At 41.9% G+C, this 22,726-nt stretch overlaps 1 protein-coding gene and 1 long non-coding RNA gene across 8 annotated transcripts in view; one reads left to right on the forward strand and one right to left on the reverse strand.

The window, feature by feature from the left end:
- The window catches only part of LOC123726740 (uncharacterized), a 46,993-nt gene extending 43,939 nt beyond the window's left edge, over positions 1-3,054 (reverse strand). Inside the window, exons 1-2 of the long non-coding RNA XR_006758863.1 lie at positions 2,903-3,054; positions 2,110-2,238 (exon numbers count right to left, since the gene is read on the reverse strand). This is a non-coding gene — a long non-coding RNA (uncharacterized lncRNA). The remainder of the gene's footprint in view (positions 1-2,109; positions 2,239-2,902) is intronic.
- LOC106570080 (homocysteine-responsive endoplasmic reticulum-resident ubiquitin-like domain member 2 protein) lies at positions 2,018-20,807 on the forward strand. 7 transcript variants are annotated; one of them, XM_014142048.2, is made up of 11 exons: positions 2,018-2,258; positions 4,753-4,828; positions 5,041-5,117; positions 10,875-11,177; positions 13,110-13,187; positions 13,369-13,496; positions 17,696-17,809; positions 17,985-18,116; positions 18,541-18,831; positions 19,821-19,932; positions 20,164-20,807. In XM_014142048.2, exons 4-11 carry the CDS (start codon positions 11,043-11,045, stop codon positions 20,344-20,346), a joined length of 1,173 nt encoding a protein of 390 aa, XP_013997523.2. In that variant the 5' UTR covers positions 2,018-2,258; positions 4,753-4,828; positions 5,041-5,117; positions 10,875-11,042; the 3' UTR covers positions 20,347-20,807. The 7 variants fall into 7 exon arrangements, with proteins under 7 accessions (XP_013997523.2, XP_013997526.2, XP_013997520.2 ...); XM_014142045.2 differs by lacking the exon at positions 2,018-2,258 and adding an exon at positions 2,465-2,665; XM_014142046.2 differs by lacking the exon at positions 2,018-2,258 and adding an exon at positions 3,044-3,156.
- The last annotated feature ends 1,919 nt before the right edge of the window (positions 20,808-22,726 follow it).

The following is a 22,726-nucleotide window of genomic DNA, read 5'->3' on the forward strand; positions in this document are numbered from 1 at the left end:
AGAAGATCTAAGATGAAGAATTGTTGACTTGCATGAAGCTGGAAAGGGTTACAAAAGTATCTCTAAAAGCCTTGATGTTCATCAGTCCACGGTAAGATAAATTGTCTATAAATGGAGAAAGTTCAGCACTGCTACTCTCCGTAGGAGTGGCCGTCCAGCAAAGATGACTGCAAGAGCGCAACGCAGAATGCTCAATGAGCTTAAGAAGAATCATAGAGTGTCAGCTAAAGACTTACAGAAATCTCTGGAACATGCTAGCATCTCTGTTGACGAGTCTACGATAGGTAAAACAATAAACAAGAATGGTGTTCATGGGAGGACACCACGGAAGAAGCCACTGCTGTCCAAAAAAAAACACTGCTGCACGTCTGGAGTTTGCAAAAATGCACCTGGCTGTTCCACAGCGCTACTGTTAAAATATTCTGTGGACAGATGAAACTACAGTTGAGTTGTTTGGAAGGACCACACAGCACTATGTGTGAAGAAAAAAAAGGCACAGCACAGCACACCAACATCAAAACCTCATCCCAACTGTAAAGTTTGGTGGAGGGAGCATCATGGTTTGGGGCTGCTTTGCTGCCTCAGGGCCTGGACAGCTTGCTGTCATCGATGGAAAAATGAATACCCAAGTTTATCAAGACATTTTGCAGGAGAATGTTAATTGAAGCTCAAAAGAAGTTGGGTGACAAATACCCAAAATACAGAAGTAAATCAACAACAGAATGGCTTCAACAGAAGAAAATACGCCTTCTGGAGTGACCCAGTCAGAGTCCTAACCTCAACCCAATTGAGATGCTGTGGCATGACCTCACGAGAGCAGTTCACACCAGACATCCCAAGAATATTGCTGAACTGAAACAGTTTTGTAAAGAGGAAAGGTCCAAAATTCCACCTGACCTCGTTGTGCAAGTCTGAACTACAGAAAATATTTAGTTGAGGTTATTGCTGCCAAAGGAGGGTCAACCAGTTATTAAATCCAAGGGTGCACATACTTTTTCCACCCTGTACTGTGAATGTTTACATGGTGTGTTCAATAAAGACTTGAAAACGTATAATTGGTTGTGTGTTATTAGTTTTAAGCAGACTGTGTTTTATTGTTGTGATCAAGATCAGATCAAATTTTATGACCAATTTATGCAGAAATCCAGGTATTTCCAAAGGGTTCACATTCTGTACTGTCGCCTCATATAAAACATTTGCTCTCAAATCCAAAATACTGGAGTATAGAGCCAAATTAAATGTTTTAGCTTCACTGTCCAAATAAATACATAGGGGAGTGTATATCAATAGTGGAAGGTATATAATGTATAGCCTATGTTATGTTGTTATTTTGTTGTGGACTTAAAATTAAGGGGAATAGCTTTGATTATCAAATTCTGTTTGGGGCTGCCTAAAGCTATTGCATTCTCTGGTCTACAATGGTAAGTGCTGTCGCCCATTCCCAAGTGGAGACAAACCCAGCATGCTCTCTATGCTTAAAAGCACTCTGTTTAAAGAAAACCTCATATAAATGTCAAATTGGAAATATATGAGCTTCAATGAAGACTGATTACGTAAAAAATAAGAGGTTTTGCTAAGATAATTTGTACAGGGCAGTGTGGTGATTATGCTCAAAGAGAAGTCAGTCACACGCTTTTAATTCCTGTAATATTCTCTGGCCTCTCAAACATATTTAAGAATTGGTATTAAATGATTTGCATTACTAATTATAAGTTAGCATTAAAGGGATAGTTCACCCAAATTACAAAATACAACACTGGTTTCCTTACCTTGAAAGCAGTCAATTCAGGTCCAAATGATCTTACAATAACTTAATTGACTGACACAATCATGTAGGTAGTAGCACAGATATCATATAATGTTCTATTTAATACTGTGGGTAGTAGGCTATGAGAATCCAAATCACGAACAGTAGGCCTATGTCATAAAATAATTATAGGGCTTGCCCTTCTGACTCCAATGCCATTCCACATCTCTTTTGATTAGGTCAAGTGTGAGACGCTCTATCTAGAAACAATTGATCCTTGATAGCGCTACGATTTTGAAAACCTTGAACACAACTTAATTATCATCCAAAAATACCTTAACAAATACAAAATATACACTTACTTTTAGCTAGCTGTTTTACCACAAGTTTATCGGTAAACCGCTTCGAGCAGGCTTTTTTTTGTGTTCCCTCCAGAGTTTCCATTAGCTCAGGAATTGCATCGCAAAACAGCAAAACACTTCTGTTGGAATCTGTGATAAAACGGCACACAGTAAGTATATCTTCTGTATTTGTAGAATTAGTTTGGGTTTATATGAAAGTACAGCAGCTTCTGAGATTTTCAAAACGGCATTGTACGCCATGATTATTAACGTAATCCAACAATGTGTACACAACCATCTTGTATTTTTTTTAAATATTCTAATTTATCGAGACAGGTGAGAGTCATTCAACGTAACGATTGATTTCTGTGTCGCGCTCATGACACGCAGCAGATTTGAAATAGACAAGATGGCGGCGTACACATTGTTGGATTACTTCATGGCACAAAATATTTACTGTAATTTAATAACGGAGAATTTTCTAAATTCAAACAAACCCCCTGCAACTAGCTATGGATGTTTAGAAGACATGCGTTGTCTTTCAAGTCAGGAATTGAGGAAGTATCGCCAAGTCAAGGTTGGTCAAACATTCTCTGTACAACGCTTTACACTACATAAGTAATAACGCCTATCAGCCAGCTGGAATGGTAGTAGTGGTCTGACTAAGCTATATTTTTTATAGTTAGGGTTCTCTTAAACTAGGTCTAGCCTCTCCCAATTCCTAGTGTGGACTGGTCTCTAATATATACTTAGGAAAATTTCAGAACAGTCTCTTTACATGTCAGAATGTTGAAAAAACTTCATTTGAACTTACTCTACCGGTTGTCCGCTGACACTTCATCCTTATGATGTAGAAAATTTGAGACAAAATGTCCACAGGAAAGTATTATTAAACCAACTTTAAAACACAGTAATGAGTGATTTACATGCCATTACTGCCATGCACAGGTCAGAAGTCTACAACAGTCATAATACCCACAAAACCTAGCGGTAAAACCCGTAAATGGTTCAAATAGTTTTTCCACCATTCATTTTTCCGTAGGGGATATTAGAACTACTTCGTATAAGGTCTGTGTTTCGTGTAGGCTTACCCTGGCTTGACGTTTTGGTAACTGCGCAAATCTCTTTCTGAGAAGTAAACTTTTACCAATTAATTTGCCTGTAATTACCCCCCAAAACTGAAATGCTAAATTAGCCGCTAATGTGGCTATCACACAGAACTACACATCCTGTCGCAAGCTATAGCCCTAGCTAGTTAGGCACCTTGGTTGGCTACTTGGCTACATTAGTTAATGTTAGCTAGCTAACGTTGCACACTATCTCACTGTGGTGTAGTCTCACTTTCCTGACAAGCTGTGAAATGCTAGCGAATGTGCATAACATTAGTGATTAGCGCTAACTAGCTAGTGTTAAATATCCCTACCCTGGTGGATTAGCTAGCATGTCACCACCCGTGGAGTCTGGGGAAAAGTCTGACAACACAAATTATGAGCTAATGTTAACTAGCTGGCTAGCTAGCTCACAAAGGACTTGAGGGGTCAATGTTTTCCCATACAAAACACAAACAGTTTTGTTTCACGAGTGCATCTGTCGTACATGTCTAATCAAATGCCCCGTGAAGTCAGTTATAGATGTCAACAGGGATGGAAATTAAGCTAGCCCGAGGCTAGTACTTTTCAGACAGGGCCATCAGACAATGTGCCAAACCAGCCACCTGGACAGCTGATGGAACTGTGGGTTTGCACAACCAAAGAATTTCTGCACAAACTGTCAGAATCCATCTCAGGGAAGCCCATCTGCGTGCTCGTCATCCTCACCAGGGTCTTGACCTGACTGCAGTTTGGCGTCGTAACCAACTTCAGTGGGCAAATGCTCACTTTCGATGGCCACTGGCCCACTGGAGAAGTGTGCTCTTCTTGGATGAATCCCGGTTTCAATTGTGGGCTAGCAGTTTGCTGATGTCAACGTTGTGAACAGAGTGTCCCATGGTGGGGGTGGGGTTATGGAATGGGCAGCCATAAGCTACGGACAACAAACACAATTGAATTTTATCGATGGCAATTTGAATGCACAGAGATACCGTGACAAGATCCTGAGGCCCATTGTCATGCCATTCATCCGCCGCCATCACCTATTTCAGCATGATAATGCACGTCCCCATGTTGCAAGGATCTGTACACAATTCCTGGAAGCTCAAAATGTCCCAGTTCTTCCATGGCCTGCATACTCACCAGATACGTCACCCATTGAGCATGTTTAGGGTGCTCTGGATCGACATGTACAACAGCGTGTTCCAGTTCCCACCAATATCCAGCAACTTTGCACAGCCATGGAAGAGGAGTGGGACAATATTCCACAGGCCACAATCAACAGCCTGATCAACTCTATGCAAAGGAGATGTGTCGCGCCGCATGAGGCAAATGGTGGTCACACCACATACTGACTGGTTTTCTGATCCATGCCCCTACTTTTTTTTTTAAGGTATCTGTGACCAACTGTTGCTTATCTGTATTCCCATTCATGTGAAATCCATAGATTAGGGCCTAATGAGTTTTTATTTAAATTGACTGATATGAACTGTAACTCAGTAAAATCTTTGAAAATGTTGCATGTTGCGTTTATTTGTCCATGTACTTTAATTGTTGCGTTATTGCAAATGCTCAGGCAGCTGCCATTTTACGTTGGGAAAGAAAAATGGGCCTGCATTCACCAGAAAAGGAAGCTCCACACTACGAAGGGGGTAAGAAATAATTTAAACATCACAGATAAAGATTCCTCCTGTGCCCATGATAAAATGCAATGTTAATTGTGTTGTGTTGAATTTACGTTAACTACATTATTTTAGTTGGCTGCTTTGAGCAAAGCGTGTATGTAATATAACCTATTCTGGGAGCCTAGTGTGTGTATGAACGATGTGGAATATTTTTGGACCATTGGCTTCCCTGAAAACAGGTACTGACAGGAATCGTGACGAGGACGCTGATGAAATGCCCCCCCCCCCAATTTACTGATTGGAATAAAACCACAAGGTATGAACAAAAACTGATTTGTGTTCACTATGCAGTGCCAACTTCGGGAGCATATGGTGCTTGAAAAACTCCTCTAATCGGGCAATATGAGTCTTCCTTTGAAGATTTGTCTCTGGTCATGCAACTACAATACAGAATGGATGTCTAAACATTCTCATCAATGACAACTTGAGTTATAACTCATCTAAGTCTGGTATCCGGGTTAATCTGGTTAATGACTTTAATTATGTGGTACTTTCCTTGTTGAATGTTGACAGCTGTATAGAACACATTGTATTGCTACGATACTCAAACTTAACTTACTAGCTACACTCACCGACACAGGAGAAACTTTATCCCTCATGCTGACCCTGACCAAACTGGTAAATTGCCCCTCACTATAGCTGCGCTTCTCCACATGACTAGACTTATAGTGATCTTATCCACCTTTTAATACTCTTATGCTCATCCTTTAAACATTACATCATGTTTGAAATAGACACCAAAGTCGACACACTTTACAAATAAATATCCTTGGATAACTAATACAAAACTATGCTTTGATCTACTGCTCTGCGAACTACAGTTGAAGTCGGAAGTTTACCTACACCTTAGCCAAATACATTTAAACTCACTTTACACAATTCTTGACATTTAATCCAAGTAAAAATTCCCTGTCTTAGGTCAGTTAGGATCACCACTTTAATTTAAGAATGTGAAATGTCAGAATAATAGTAGAAAGAATGATTTATTTCAGCTTTTATTTCTTCATCACATTCCCAGTGGGTCAGAAGTTTACATACAATCAATTAGTATTTGGTAGCTTTGCCTTTAAATTGTTTAACTTGGGTCAAACATTTCAGGTAGCCTTCCACAAGCTTCCCACAATAAGTTGGGTGAAATTTGGCCCATTCCTCCTGACAGAGCTGGTGTAACTGAGTCAGTTTTGTAGGCCTCCTTGCTCGCTTTTTCAGTTCTGCCCACACATTTTCTATAGGACTTTCAGGGCTTTGTGATGGCCACTCCAATACCTTGACTTTGTTGTCCTTAAGCCATTTTTCCACAACTTTGGAAGTATGCTTGGGGTCATTGTCCATTTGGAAGACCCATTCGTAACCAAGCTTTAACTTCCTGACTGATGTCTTGAGATGTTGCTTAAATATATCCACATAATTTTCCTGCCTCATGATGCCATCTATTTTGTGCAGTGCACCAGTCCCTCCTGCAGCAAAGCACCCCCACAATATGATAATGCCACCCCCGTGCTTCACAGTTGCGATGGTGTTCTTCGGCTTGCAAGCCTCCCCCTTTTTCCTCCAAACATAACAATGGTCATTATGGGCAAACAGTTATATTTTTGTTTCATCAGACCAGAGGACATTTCTCCAAAAAGTACAATATTTGTCCCCATGTGCACTTGCAAACCGTAGTCTGGCTTTTTTATGGCGGTTTTGGAGCAGTGGCTTCTTCCTTGCTGAGCGGCCTTTCAGGTTGTGTCAATATAGGACTCGTTTTACTGTGGATATAGATACTTTTGTACCCATTTCTTCCAGCATCTTCACAAGGTCCTTTGCTGTTGTTCTGGGATTGATTTGCACATTTCGCACCAAAGTACGTTCATCTCTCGGAGTTAGAACGCGTGGTCCCATGGTGTTTATACTTGCATACTATTGTTTGTACAGATGGGCGTGGTACCTTCAGGCGTTTGGAAATTGCTCCCAAGGATGAACTAGACTTGTGGAGGTCTACAATCTTTTTTCTGAGGTCTTGGCTGACTTCTTTTGATTTTCCCATGATGGCAAGCAACGAGGCACTAAGTTTGAAGGTGGGCCTTGAAATACATCCACAAGTACACCTCCAATTGACTCAAGTAATGTCAATTAGCCTATCAGAAGCTTCTAAAGCCATGACATAATTTTCTGGAATTTTCCAAGCTGTTTTAAGGCACAGTCAACTTAGTGTATGTAAACTTCTGACCCACTGGAATTGTGATACAGTGAAATAATCTGTCTGTAAACAATTGTTGGAAAAATTACTTGTGTCATGCAAAAAGTAGATATCCTTACCGACTTGCCTAAACTATAGTTTGTTAACAAGAAATTTGTGGAGTGGTTGAAAAATGAGTTTCAATGTATGTAAACTTCTGACTTCAACTGTAGCTAGATAAAGTGTAGTCAATGACTAGCTAAGACAGAAAGGGGACTGAAGAAGTTCAACTCTTTATTCAATTAATTTCAATACAGCACATGGATGCATCATGGATTGTGCACAGGTCTCTGATCGAGCAGAGATGACGTGCAGGACCTTCCTGCAGGAATTTGAAGTCTTGCTGAGGTCTTCTCTTTTGCTTATTAGCATTTCACATTTTTGGGAGCAAATTGAGGCAAATATATTGATAAAACTCACCTTGTCCGAAAGAGAATTACAGTTATCAAAACATTCACGCCAAGGTAAGCCTACACCACACATTAGTTTGAATTGTTTGGAAAATTCACGGATATTTCCTAGCGACAATAGTCCTTGCAGTGCTTCTGCCGTAAAGTTTTAGAGCCCAAAAAAATGTCTCGGCTGCAGATATATCTAGCTTCTTGGACTTCTTAGGCACTTGTGCTTTACAATTGTGGCAATAAATGACACAAAATCCACTTTCTTCCCAATGAGTGTATCCAGATAACTCAATTGACTTAAAACACTAGCAACTGGTTGCAATGCATCCACCACCAAATTTTCAACACGGTTGCCTCTTGCCCCCCTGACTCTCTTCAACGTCTCCACATACAGTACCAGACAAAAGCTTGGACATACCTACTAATTTCAGGGTTTTTCTTTATTTTCTACATTGTAGAATAATAGTGAAGATATCAACTATGAAATGATACTTAAGGAATCATGTAGTAATGAAAAAAAGTGTTAAAGAAATCAAAATATATTTTATATTTGATATTCTTCAAAGTAGCCAGCCTTTGCCTTGATGACAGCTTTGCACACTCTTGGCATTCTCTCTACCAGCTTCACCTCGAATGCTTTTCCAACTGTCTTGAACGAGTTCCCACATATGCTGAGCACTTGTTGGCTGCTTTTCCTTCACTCTGTGGTCCAACTCATCCCAAACCATCTCAATTGGGTTAAGGTCTGGTAATTGTGGAAGCCAGGTCTTCTGGTGCAGCATTCCATCACTCTCCTTGGTCAAATAGCACTTACAGAGCCTGGAGGTATGTCATTGTCCTGCTGAAAAACGAATTATAGTCCCACTAAGCACAAACCATATGGGATGGTGTATCGCTGCAGAATGCTGTGGTAGCCATGGTGGCTAAGTGTGGCTTGAATTCTAATAAATCACAGACACCATCAGACCTCCTCCTCCATGCTTCACGGTGGGAACCACACATGCAGAGACCATCCGTTCACCTACTCTGCATCTCACAAAGACACGAAGGTTGGAACCAAAAATCTCAAATTTGGACTCATCAGACCAAAGGACAGATTTCCACCAGTCTAATGGCCATTGCTCATGTTTCTTGGCCCAAGCAAGTCTCTTCTTCTTATTGGCGTCCTTCAGTAGTGGTTTCTTTGTGGCAATTCGACCATGAATGCCTGATTCACACAGTCTCCTTTGAACAGTTGATGTTGAGATGCATCTGTTACTTGAACTCTATGAAGCATTTATTTGGGTTGCAATCTGAGGTGCAGTTAACTCTAATGAACTTATCCTCTGCAGCAGAGGTAACTCTGGGTCTTCCTTTCCTTTGGCGGTCCTCATGAGAGCCAGTTTCATCATAGTGCTTGATGGTTTTTGTGACTGCACTTGACATTTTCCAGATTGACTGACCTTCATGTCTTAAAGTAATGAATGCCTGTCATTTCTCTTTGCTTATTTGAGCTGTTCTTGCCATAATATGGACTTGGTCTTTTACCAAATATGGCTATCTTCTGTATACCACCTCTACCTTGTCACAACACAACTGATTGGCTCAAACACATTAAGGAAATAAATTCCACAAGTTAACTTTAACCAAGGCACACCTTCTAATTGAAATGCATTCCAGGTTCCTCATGAAGCTGGTTGAGAGAATGCCAATTCCCACACTGTAATTGTTTGGACACAAATGTTCTCACCGCATACCTCACATAGAAGATGGCGCTTCAAGTCCTTAGGAAACTGTGCAGTATTTTCTTTTTTTAATGTATTATTTCTTACATTGTTCTTTTTTATAACCATGTGTATGTGACCAATAAAATTTGATTTCCAAGTTTCACATATTCTGGTAGAGTCTCCTCAAAAAAATATATATATATCGACCGGCTTTTCTCCTTCCTTCCATTCACCATACGGGTCAGGCGACGTGCACTCGTGGGTCCTCCTCGTCTTTTTCCAACGAGCCTCCAGCTTTAAAACTCCTTTGGCAGGCGCCCTTCTCCGAAAATCAATACATGTTACTTCTCTCGTGGACAATTGTGCCAGATCCAGTGAAAGCTTGTTCTGCTCTTCATCAACACAATTAACCAAAGCAAGGCTGCGTCTAGTCACCTTGGTTGAATCCATCTTTCCCACTGCTTTCTTCACAGTCCTTGATATCACAAATGGATTTCCCAAATGAATCTCCTTGTCCAAAAACGTAGTCCAATAAGAAATGCATTATTGGACCGGTCCTTCATCTTTTGCTCGTTTAATTGCATTCTTTGATTTCAACTTTTTTTTTCATTCATTGTCACACACTTCACTTGCCTCACTTTCAATTTCTAGCACAGTCGCCATTATCTCCCAACCACCACCATAGAAGAGTTCTTAACACGTAGCCCCTAACCTTAACCCATTGTAAATGTAAACTTCAATGGGGTATGGAAGTCCCAAGGATCCCGGTCAGCACGGACCATTCGATTATACGAGTTCCGGATGTGGGAGGAACAGCTGTTTCGGACACGATGACGTATATCCGCTTTCTTTTAGCTATCGGCTGGCTAGCAGGCCAACAACAACAACCGTTCGGATATTCCGATTATATTGAAGGACTTGTAATTGAACTTTATAGGTGATCAAGGCAAAGGTGATCAAGGTACAGACATTTTATCGGCCTGACATTGCGAAAGACTGACCATCCTCATTGCCAGAACGTTGAGTTGAGGATAACTTGTTAGCTAGCTAACAAACTTAACTCTGATAGCAAACTTCTGCTGGTAGTATAGGCTGGTACCGAGATCGCTAACAAACATCAAATATCCGTGCTAAATGAAATGGCAAGCTAACATAAATTAGCTTGATCGTTTAATAAGTACTATCTAGGCTTGTCGTTTAATGCAGCCCTCCGCACCTCTGATTATCAGGGGTTGGGTTAAATGCGGATGACACATTTCAGTACAACTAACTAGGTATCCCCCTTTCCCTTCCTTTCAATGTCAACTCAGAAGGGTCGCTTTATAAAAAATACAAAAAGTTACACATGGTAAATTCTTATTGGCCCTAGCCAGCTAACGTTAGTCACCTAAGTTACAAACCGTAGCTAGGTATGTAGTCTGTGCAAATCAAATCTACTTGCATAACACAGCCTTCCCTGTAGCTCAGTTGGTAAAGCATGGTGTTTGCAACACCAGGGTTGTGGGTTCGATTCCCACGGGGGGCCAGCACAGGAAAAAAAAAAATAAAATGTATGAAATTGTATGAAATGTATGCATTCACTACTGTAAGTCGCTCTGGATAAGAGCGTCTGCTAAATGACTAAAATGTAAAAAATTTCAAATGTGTTAACTTCCCCAAACAATGTGTCTTTAATCTTTTTTCAGGTTTCAATGCGGTGACCAAGTATCAGCTAATGTTACATATTGCAGCTGGATAGCATTTTGTAGTCGTCCGCATTGGAAGAGACCATTCTGTTGTTCCAGCCCAACATATCTGGGCTATGTGCAAGGCACCATAAGACTCCAAGAGGACACTAACAGCTGGTGAAAAACATGGACCTGGGTCCTGTTATCCTTGTCATTAAGGCACCCAACCAGAAGTATGATGACCAGACAATCAACTGCTTCCTGAACTGGACAGTGGATAAACTAAAAACCCATATCTCACATGTATATCCCAGTAAACCGGTGAGTAGGTTATGGCTTACGTACAGTGAGATTGGTCTCAGTTTTAATTTCCCTTGCGGTCTGTTCAGATCAATAATGTATATAAAAATCATTGGTTCAGATGGGGTTTGAACATTCAGTTAGAAATATATTGCATAGTAGATTACATAAAATAGAACAATAGAGCCATGTCCACTCTGATGTGGGATGTCTTGATTCTGAAATGCACTTCCTGTTTATTTAACTTTTTAATTCATGGAGGTTGCAGCCATCTGGGACAATTTGTTGCTATCCCTGAAACATTATATTGGCAGACTGTCAGTAGCACAAATGTTAAACTGCTACTGTTTTCCCACTGGGCATAAGCTGGTTGAATCAACATTGTTTCCATGTCATTTCAACCCCCAAAAATCTGTGAAGACTTTTAATTAACGTGGAAAACAAATTGGATTTGCAAAAAGTCATCAATGTAGTCTTTTTCACCCAAGTTTTAACCTAAATCCAATGACATGGTGAAATGTTTTGTTGATTTCATGTTGAATTCACATCAGTTGATAACTCAACCAAATGTACATCAAAACTAGATGTTTAACGGACATCTGTGCCCAGTGGGTTAGGCCTACTTCTCCCTGAAATTTCCAGGGCTGCATTTGTATGCACAGTTACAGCAGCCATCATTGAGGATTGTGACTGGATTGCGTTGTGATCTGATGCAGGAGTAGGCTATAAGTAGGATACATAGCCTAGTAGTCCAAGACTAATTTGAATTGAATCCTTTGTTTACGTTAATATTTTTCAATGAGTGGGCTTGGAGAGAGAAACAGAACCTAGCTCGGTTTGCTTTGATGTGAATGAGCCAATTAGTAGTATAGGTTTATAAACAGTGTTATGTGTTTTATTTACCTCGTTTATTTGTCTGAAAAAAAGGGCCGCAGAATACTGACAGTCTAACTAGCTTAATTTAGTCTTCGCTGAATTCACCATCACATTTTCTACACTAACATCCTATGTACCCCTGCAATTGCTTTTTGCTACACAGTGATGATTTCCTAACCTGGATAAACATATGTTTATATCTAGGCCAGCACTTTTGAATTCATGTCATGTCATATTACTAAAATGGATCGCCTAATGTCTGTGATGTGAACCTATTACCAATGGAGATTCATTTTTAGAACCCATCACCACAACCAAAATAATGTCAAACACAGTTGAATAACCTTGAATAACTAACTATAGGGGAAAAAGAGAGGTGGGAGGAGGATAAAGCAATAATGAAAGGTTGTGCTGGGCCTGTATTTGAAAAGATTCTTCTCTTGAAAGTGTGTGGATTTGACGTCAGGCTGGAAGGAGGGCAGTGAGATTCCTTTGTTCTCTGATTTCCTTATGGTTCCTGCTCAGTAAACACTGAGCATTTAAAATCACTCTAGTCTGGTAATCTCAGTCTGTTGTCTGTTCTCCAACTTCTCTGGTTAGTGTCATCTATCACTGTTTACCATAATAGTTTTAACCAGGTGACAGCCATCTTTGTTAAAGCTGCAATATGTAACTTTTTGGGTGACCTGACCAAATTCACATAGAAATGTGAGTTATAAATCTGTCATTCTCATTGAAAGCCAGTGTAAGAAGCGGTAGATCTGTTCTATGTATGCTATCTCTTTGCTTCCCGGCGTTGTCATTACCCTACCCTACTAACCTAATCCTTGGTTTCCTAACACCTGTCGCAGGGATTTTTCTGCCACTGTAATCCTTGGGCGTACGGCCCAAGTGTTTTTTTCGGGCTACCTAAGCCCCCTTTTGGTCCAGAAAAAAACCTGTGTCAATCTGATTAACTAAACTGAGATTTAAGAGTACATGTGGCCAAATCGTTTTTCAAAACGTTCATAGATGACCAGCAGGGTCAGATAATAAATAAGCTGTTCTATGTTCTGAACTGTCTGATTTTCATTGTAGAGCTCCAAAGACCAGAGGCTGGTGTATTCTGGGAAGCTGCTCTTGGATCACTTAACACTGAAAGATGTGCTCAGAAAGGTCTGTCTGAAGCATTCATTTTCTTATATTTCATCTTCACCTGATATTCTGTCCAGAGATTACGGCAATGTATGCATTCATTTTAGATTACATTCTTAAAGTCAAGATGATTACTTTGACAATTGTATTTTAATGCAATATTGTGGCTGTCCTTGCTAATGGCCACGGATGACTCTTACAGCAGGATGAGTACCACATGGTCCACCTGGTGTGTGCATCACGCACCCCTCCTGGGTCCCCCAAGGTCCTCAGGAGCCACAGTAACAAGGCCACTGGAGTCCCCTCTACTAGCTCCATGGTGAGTTACCGGTATGCATGCAACACCCATTGATTGCCACACATTTCATCATCCCAGCACACCTTGGGCTAGCCTGAGTGCCAGTCTGTTTGTGCTATCATGCCAAAAATGGCTTGAAAATGAGCTATGGAGATGGCAAGAGCACAAACAGACCTAAACCTGGCTTATCTAGGCCTACTTTCTATTGTAATCCACACAGTTCCTGAGATGATTATATATACATACATACATACATACATACATGCATGCATACATACATACATACATACATACATACATACATACATACATACATACATACATACATACATACATACATACATACATACATACATACAGTTGAAGTCGGAAGTTTACATACACTTAGGTAGGAGTCATTAAAACTAGTTTTTCAACCACTCCACACATTTCTTGTTAACAATCTATAGTTTTGGCAAGTCAGTTAGGACTTCTACTTTGGATCCCTACAAATCAGCTGGGCTAGACAATCTGGACCCTTTCTTCATAAAATTATCCGCCGCCATTGTTGCAACCCCTATTACTAGTCTGTTCAACCTCTCTTTTGTATCGTCTGAGATGCCTAAAGATTGGAAAGCGGCCGGGGTCATCCCTGTCTTCAAAGGGGGAGACACTCTAGACCCAAACTGTTACAGACCTATATCCATCCTGCCCTGCCTTTCTAAAGTCTTTGAAAGCCAAGTGAACAAACAGATCACCGACCATTTCGAATCCCACCGTACCTTTTCCGCTATGCAATCTGGCTTCCGAGCTGGTCAGGGGTGCACCTCATCCACGCTCAAGGTCCTTAACGATATCATAACCGCCATCGATAAAAGGCAGTACTGTGCAGCCGTCTTCATCAACCTGGCCAAGGCTTTCGACTCTGTCAATCACCGTATTCTTATCGGCAGACACCATTCTGTATACATCTGGCCCTTCTCTGGACACTGTGTTAACAAACCTCCAAATGAGCTTCAACACAATACAACACTCCTTCGATGGCCTCCAACTGCTCTTAAATGCTAGTAAAACGAAATGCATGCTCTTCAACTGATTGTTGCCTGCACCCCCCCGACTATAGCATCACTGCTCTGGACGGTTCTGACTTAGAATATGTGGACAACTGCAAATACCTAGGTGTCTGGTTAGACTGTAAACTCTCCTTCCAGACTCACATTAAGCATCTCCAATCCAAAATTAAATCTAGAATCGGCTTCCTATTTCGCAACAAAGCCTCCTTCACTCATGCTGACAAACATACCCTCATAAAACTGACTATCCTACCGATTCTTGACTTTGGCGATGTCATTTACAAAATTGCCTCCAACACTACTCAGCAAATTGTATGCAGTCTATCACAGTGCCATCCGTTTTGTCACCAAAGCCCCATATACTACCCACTTGAGGTCGACCAATTAATCGGAATGGCCGATTAATTAGGGCCGGTTTCAAGTTTTCATAACAATTGGAAATCGTGTTTTTTGGACGCCGATTTGGACGATTTTTTTATTAATTTTTTTATTTTTTATTTTTATTTTTTATATATATATTTTTTTACACCTTTATTTAACTAGGCAAGTCAGTTATTAAGAACACATTCTTATTTTCAATGATGCCCTAGGAACGGTGGGTTAACTGCCTTGTTCAGGGGCAGAACGACAGATTTTTACCTTGTCAGCTCGGGATTCAATCTTGCAACCTTACGGTTAACTAGACCAACGCTCTAACCACCTGCTTTACGTTGCACTCCATGAGGAGCCTGCCTGTTACGTGAATGCAGTAAGAAGCCAAGGTAAGTTGCTAGCTAGCATTAAACTTATTTTATAAAAACAATCAATCAATCATAATCACTAGTTAACTACACATGGTTGATGATATTACTAGTTTATCTAGCCTGTCCTGCGTTGCATATAATCGCTTAGGTACACGTTGCTCCAACCATAAACATCAATGCCTTTCTTAAAATCAATACACAAGTATATATTTTTAAACCGGCATATTTAATTAATATTGCCTGCTAACATGAATTTCTTTTAACTAGGGAAAATGTGTCACTTCTCTTGCAACAGAGTCAGGGTATATGCAGCAGTTTGGGCCGCCTGGCTCGTTGCGAACTGTGAAGACTATTTCTTGCTAACAAAGACAGCTAACTTCGCCAAACGGGGGATGATTTAACAAAAGCGCATTTGCGAAAAAAGCACAATCGTTGCACGACTGTACCTAACCGTAAACATCAATGCCTTTCTTAAAATCAATAAAAAAAATGAAACCTGCATATTTAGCTAAAAGAAATCCAGGTTAGCAGGCAATATTAACCAGGTGAAATTGTGTCAGTTCTCTTGCGTTCATTGCACGCAGAGTCAGGGTATATGCAACAGTTTGGGCAACCTGGCTCATTGCAAACTAATTTGCCAGAATTTTACGTAATTATGACATAACATTGAAGGTTGTGCAATGTAACAGGAATATTTATACTTAGGGATGCCACCCTTTAGATAAAATACGGAACGGTTCCGTATTTCACTGAAATAAAAAAACGTTTTGTTTTTGAGATTATTGTTTCCGGATTCGACCATATTAATGACCTAAGGCTCGTATTTCTGTGTGTTTATTATATTATAATTAAGTCTATGATTTGATAGAGCAGTCTGACTGAGTGATGGTAGGCACCAGCAGGCTCGTAAGCATTCATTCAAACAGCACTTTCGTGCGTTTTGTCAGCAGCTCTTTGCTGTGCTTCAAGCATTGCGCTGTTTATGACTTCAAGCCTATCAACTCCCAAGATTAGGCTGGTGTAACCGATGTGAAATGGCTAGCTAGTTAGCGGGTGCGCGCTAATAGCGTTTCAAACGTCACTTGCTCAGAGACTTGGAGTAGTTTCCCTTGCTCTGCATGAGTAACGCTGCTTCGAGGGTGGCTGTTGTCGATGTGTTCCTGGTTCGAGCCCAGGTAGGATCGAGGAGAGAGGCGGAAGCTATACTGTTACACTGGCAATACTAAAGTGCCTATAAGAACATCCAATAGTCAAAGGTATATGAAATACAAATCGTATAGAGAGATATAGTCCTATAATTCCTATAATAACTACAACCTAAAACTTCTTAACTGGGAATATTGAAGACTCATGTTAAAAGGAACCACCAGCTTTCATGTATTCTCATGTTCTGAGCAAGGAACTTAAACGTTAGCTTTCTTACATGGCACATAATGCACTTTTACTTTCTTCTCCAACACTTTGTTTTTGCATTATTTAAACCAAATTGAACATGTTTCATTATTTATTTGAGGCTAAATTGATTTTATTGATGTATTATATTAAGTTAAAATAAGTGTTCATTCAGTATTGTTGTAATTGTCATTATTACAAATAAATAAATAAAAATCAGCCAATTAATCAGTATCGGCTTTTTTTGGTCCTCAAATAATCGGTATCGGCGTTGAAAAATCATAATCGGTCGACCTCTACTACTGCGACCTGTATGCTCTCGTTGGCTGGTCCTCGCTACATATTCGTTGCCAAACCAACTGGCTCCAGGTCATCTATAAGTCTTTGCTATCTCAGCTCACTGGTCACCATAGCAACACCCACCCGTAGCACGTGCTCCAGCAGGTATATCTCACTGGTCATCCCCAAAGCCAACACCTCCTTTGGCTGCCTTTCCTTCCAGTTCTTTGCTGCCAATGACTGGAACGAATTGCAAAAATTACTGAAGCTGGAGACTCCCTCACTATCTTTAAGCGTCAGCTGTCAGAGTAGCTTGCCGATCGCTTCAGCTGTACACAGCCCATCTGTAAATAGCCCATCCAACCAACTACCTACCTCATCCCCATATTTGTTTTTCTGCTCTTTTGCACACCAGTATTTTCTACTTGTACAGCCTCATCTTCACATATCACTCCAGTGTAAATTGCTAAATTGTAATCACTATTGGCCTTTTTATTGCCTTACCTCCTTACTTTGTTTTGCACACACTGTATACAGATTTTTCTATTGTGTTATTGACTGTATGTTTGTTTTCCCATGTGTAACTCTGTGTTGTTTTTGTTGCACTGCTTTGCTTTATCTTGGCCAGGTCACAGTTGTAAATGAGAACTTGTTCTCAACTGGCCTACCTGGTTAAATAAAGGTGAAATAAATAAAATAAAAAAAGTGGAGTTAGAGAAGTAAAATAATCCAAAAGTATTGGTCTGTTTTCTCGATGGGTCAAAGCCCCAGTGTCCCCTCCCAGAGTCAATCAACCTCCTCTGAAGAGAGCTCTGACGGGCTGAGACATCGGACAGGCCCCGCCCCTAACCATGCAGCACACCCTGCCTTTATGCAAGGGTAAGTCCTTATACACCAACACGGTTAGTTCTGGACACTTTATGATTGGCCAAGAGTTGAACTACTGTTGACTCACTTCATAATAGATTTGTGTGTGTTTTTATGTGTTAATGTGCTTGTTGTCTACAAGTAATGTCCAAACCCCTTACCCTGCAGCTGTGTACTTACCTTGCAGCTACATGTGGAACCAGTTCCCGCCACAGCAAGGCCCTCCCACCAACATGCCAGCCTACCCTGGCATACAGTACAATCCCATGACGCTGCTGTGGTGGCAGCAGGTGTACGCCCGGCAATACTACATGCACTAGTAAGTCTGCTGTCTCCCAATAACTGTGTCACAATGTGCTCAATTACCCATGCTGTGTCATGGAATCACTGAGATTCAATCACAATTATCTCACTTTGACATGTTCTCTATATAAAACTAACCAGGTTCTCAGGTGGACTAATTATCTGACGCATGGAAAAAAGTCACGACCATGCTGATGGAACGAGGAAGTATCGGTACAATTTCATAATTGTCGACAGAAAATGTTTGTTCGACATGGGATCTTTTTGTGTCGTGAAAATTAATAGTGCGATAAATGGCGGTGGAAACGCCTTCATGCACAAATATTGTTTTTATGTGGATTTTATAATATTCGCATGAAATCTGTCAACGATTAGATGGAAACCTAACTACTAATCCAGTTTCTCTTTACATTAATTTCTCTCTGTCTCTCGCCCTTCAGTCAGATGTTGGCTGCCTCGTCTCACCATCTCAGGCCTGACCTGCTCTCGGCCCAGCCTGGCCAATCAGATCCTCTGAACCCACCTCCCCCGGAGGAGCGCCATGGCGACCCCAACATCCAGTTGAATGCCCAGGGAGCGGAGGCGCTGCTGAACGAGGAGGATCAGAACTGTGATTGGCTGGACTGGGTGTACACTGTGTCACGCGCCGCCATCTTGCTCAGCATAGTCTACGTTTACTCATCCTTTAGCCGCTTCGTCATGGTGATTGGTGCCATGTTGCTGCTATACCTGTGAGTATTCCCCTGCACCCTCTCAAATTAATGCTGTGTGTCCCTTTTAGCGGTGACATACTAGACTGGCCCCAGAACTCGATGTATGTGCTGTCTTGCCAATATCCAAAGAGATAGCTATACAGCTCTGGGACCAGGATCTTTCCATGACCGACTGACCAAATTAAAGCTATGATCCCTTATTGATGTTACCTGTTAAATGGGCTCCCGAGTGGCGCAGCGGTCTAAGGCACTGTATCTCAGTGCAAGAGGTGTCACTGCAGTCCCTGGTTCTAATCCAGGCTGCATCATTATCCGGCCGTGATTGGGAGTCCCATAGGGCGGTGCACAATTGGCCCAGCGTTGTCCGGGTTTCGCCCGGGGTAGGCCGTCATTGTAAATAAGAATTTGTTCTTAACTGACTTGCCTAGTTTAATAAAAAAAAATCCACTTCAATCAGTGTAGAGGAAGGGGAGGAGACTGATTTTTAAGCATTGAGACATGGATTGTGTATGTGTGCCATTCTGAGGGTGAATGGGCAAAACAAAAAATGTGAGTGCCTTTTAAACGGGGTATTTAAACGGGGAACTGCAACGCTGCTGGGTTTTTCACCCTCAATAGTTTCCAGTGTGTATCAAGAATGTTCCACCACCCAAAGGACATCCAGACAATTCGACACAACTGTGAGAAGCATTGGAGTCAACATGGGCCAGCCTCCCTGTGGAACGTTTTCAACATCTTGTAGAGTCCATTCCCCAATGAATTGAGGCTGTTCTGAGGGCAAAAGGGGGTGCAACTCAATATTAGCAAAGGTGTTCCTAATGTTTAGTATACTCAGTGTATTTGTACAAATTGTGTAAATGGAAAGTGAGTTCTGAATACTTTATTTTAACCCTATACCTTTCTTTCCTGGTCTTCTTGGCTCTTTGACCCAGCAAATGTGTTGTGAAATTGTCACCTATTATGTATCACAGAGTTTGTTATTGGCTGTTTCTCTGTGTTTTCGTTAGGCACCAAGCAGCGTGGTTCCCCTTTAACCTGGAGAACGAACTTCAGAACCCTGGGGACGGGCCCCACCAGGACGAGCTGGAGGCTGACCTTCATCATGACCTCCAAGAGACGGTAGGTCATTTGTAACCTCTGACATTTTACCTCTAGTTTAAGTGCTTTTGAATGTCCGGACAGAACCCCTGGAATGATACAGTAATTTAATTTGCAATAGCAGTGATGCGTGATTTATGTAATGCTTGTCTGGTAACGTAAAATGGCATTGCTATGGTGAATGATTACAATTGTAAGAAGGGGGGAAAAAATCTATCTAGTTTTACAGTTTGTATTGTTTGACCTACACAGGAACGGGTGATGGATGACGGCTTAGGGGATGATGATGATGATGATGATGCGGACAGTGGAGAGGAAGGACCAGAGGATCCCAATGGTATTCCCCATGTTGGCTTCCTCAATACAACTTGGTCATTTATTGCCACGTTCTTCATGTCTCTTATACCTGAGGGGCCCCCCGATGCTGCCAACTGAGGCAATGAGCCATGGAAGTCAGAATGGCACTAGTGACTGAACTGAATACACTATCTTAGTATGCCCAGCAAGTTCACCCCTAGGTCTACACAATCATTGTACATCTACCGGATCACAGGGCACTACCAAAGAACTGAATGGTCACAGACAGAAAGGTTTTGAAGTGAACAACAGAATGACACTTTGGGGGGAAATGACATCATTTGAAACTTTCAATATGAGATCTAAATATTCTTCAGTATGATCTTCTCCGTCGTTGTAGTGTAGGAAACTATGACTTCTAAGAAGAGAACATTGATCCCTGTGTAATATTATCTGTTTAATACAATGATAATTAGCCCTATTTCTGTGTGAAAGAATGATCAAGTATGTACTGTCTGTATAGTTGAAATAATTGTTGAATTGTATAATAAGTGTATTTTAATATAAACTTCAAGCAATCAGTTAGAAAGTACCCTAAATCCTATTTGTTGTGATGTGTTTGGCGCTTAATCTGTTCAAATGGAACCTTGGCGTTCTCTTTTGGAAGAAGCTAGCTAGCTAACGAAGAACAACAAAGAATATCTAGTTAACAGAAGAAAAGAAAGAGAAAATCAGGACAGAAGAAAAAGGATATCAAAGTGAAACAGTTCTCTAAAGACACAAGAGACAATAATACAAGAAACAACACTTCTGTAGCTTGTCAACTATGTGTCTGTCTATCCCTGTTCTCTCCTCTCTGCACAGGCCATACAAACGCTTCACACCGCGTGGCCGCTGCCACTCTAACCTGGTGGTCCCAGCGCGCACGACCCACGTGGAGTTCCAGGTCTCCGGCAGCCTCTGGAACTGCCGGTCTGCAGCCAACAAGGCTGAGTTCATCTCAGCCTATGCTACCCTCCAGTCCCTAGACTTCCTGGCGCTGACGGAAACATGGATTACCACAGATAACACTGCTACTCCTACTGCTCTCTCTTCGTCTGCCCACGTGTTCTCGCATACCCCTAGAGCATCGAGCCAGCGGGGTGGGGGCACTGGAATCCTCATCTCTCCCAAGTGGACATTCTCTCTTTCTCCCCTGCCCCATCTGTCTATCTCCTCATTTGAATTCCATGCTGTCACAGTTACCAGCCCTTTCAAGCTTAACATCCTTATCATTTATCGCCCTCCAGGTTCCCTTGGAGAGTTCATCAATGAGCTTGACGCCTTGATAAGTTCCTTTCCTGAGGATGGCTCACCTCTCACAGTTCTGGGTGACTTTAACCTCCCCACGTCTACCTTTGACTCATTCCTCTCTGCCTCCTTCTTTCCACTCCTCTCCTCTTTTGACCTCACCCTCTCACCTTCCCCCCCTACTCACAAGGCAGGCAATACGCTTGACCTCATCTTTACTAGATGCTGTTCTTCCACTAATCTCATTGCAACTCCCCTCCAAATCTCCGACCACTACCTTGTATCCTTTTCCCTCTTGCTCTCATCCAACACTTCTCACTCTGCCCCTACTCGGATGGTATTGCGCCGTCCCAACCTTCGCTCTCTCTCTCCCGCTACTCTCTCCTCTTCCATCCTATCATCTCTTCCCTCTGCTCAAACCTTCTCCAACCTATCTCCTGATTCTGCCTCCTCAACCCTCCTCTCCTCCCTTTCTGCATCCTTTGATTTTCTCTGTCCCCTATCCTCCAGGCCGGCTCGGTCCTCCCCTCCTGCTCCGTGGCTCGACGACTCACTACGAGCTCACAGAACAGGGCTCCGGGCAGCCGAGTGGAAATGGAGGAAAACTCGCCTCCCTGCGGACCTGGCATCCTTTCACTCCCTCCTCGCTACATTCTCCTCTTCTGTCTCTGCTGCTAAAGCCACTTTCTACCACTCTAAATTCCAAGCATCTGCCTCTAACCCTAGGAAGCTCTTTGCTACCTTTTCCTCCCTCCTGAATCCTCCTCCCCCTCCCCCCCCCCCTCCTCCCTCTCTGCGGATGACTTCGTCAACCATTTTGAAAAGAAGGTTGACGATATCCGATCCTCGTTTGCTAAGTCAAACGACACCGCTGGTCCTGCTCACACTGCCCTACCCTGTGCTTTGACCTCTTTCTCCCCTCTCTCTCCAGATGAAATCTCGCGTCTTGTGACGGCCGGCCGCCCAACAACCTGCCCACTTGACCCTATCCCCTCTCTTCTCCAGACCATTTCCGGAGACCTTCTCCCCTTCCTCACCTCGCTCATCAACTCATCCTTGACCGCTTGCTACGTCCCTTCCGTCTTCAAGAGAGCGAGAGTTGCACCCCTTCTGAAAAAACCAACACTCGATCCCTCCGATGTCAACAACTACAGACCAGTATCCCTTCTTTCTTTTCTCTCCAAAACTCTTGAACGTGCCGTCCTTGGCCAGCTCTCCTGCTATCTCT

The sequence above is a fragment of the Salmo salar genome, chromosome ssa14 (assembly GCF_905237065.1).
Source record: "Salmo salar chromosome ssa14, Ssal_v3.1, whole genome shotgun sequence".
Classification (NCBI taxonomy): domain Eukaryota; kingdom Metazoa; phylum Chordata; class Actinopteri; order Salmoniformes; family Salmonidae; genus Salmo; species Salmo salar.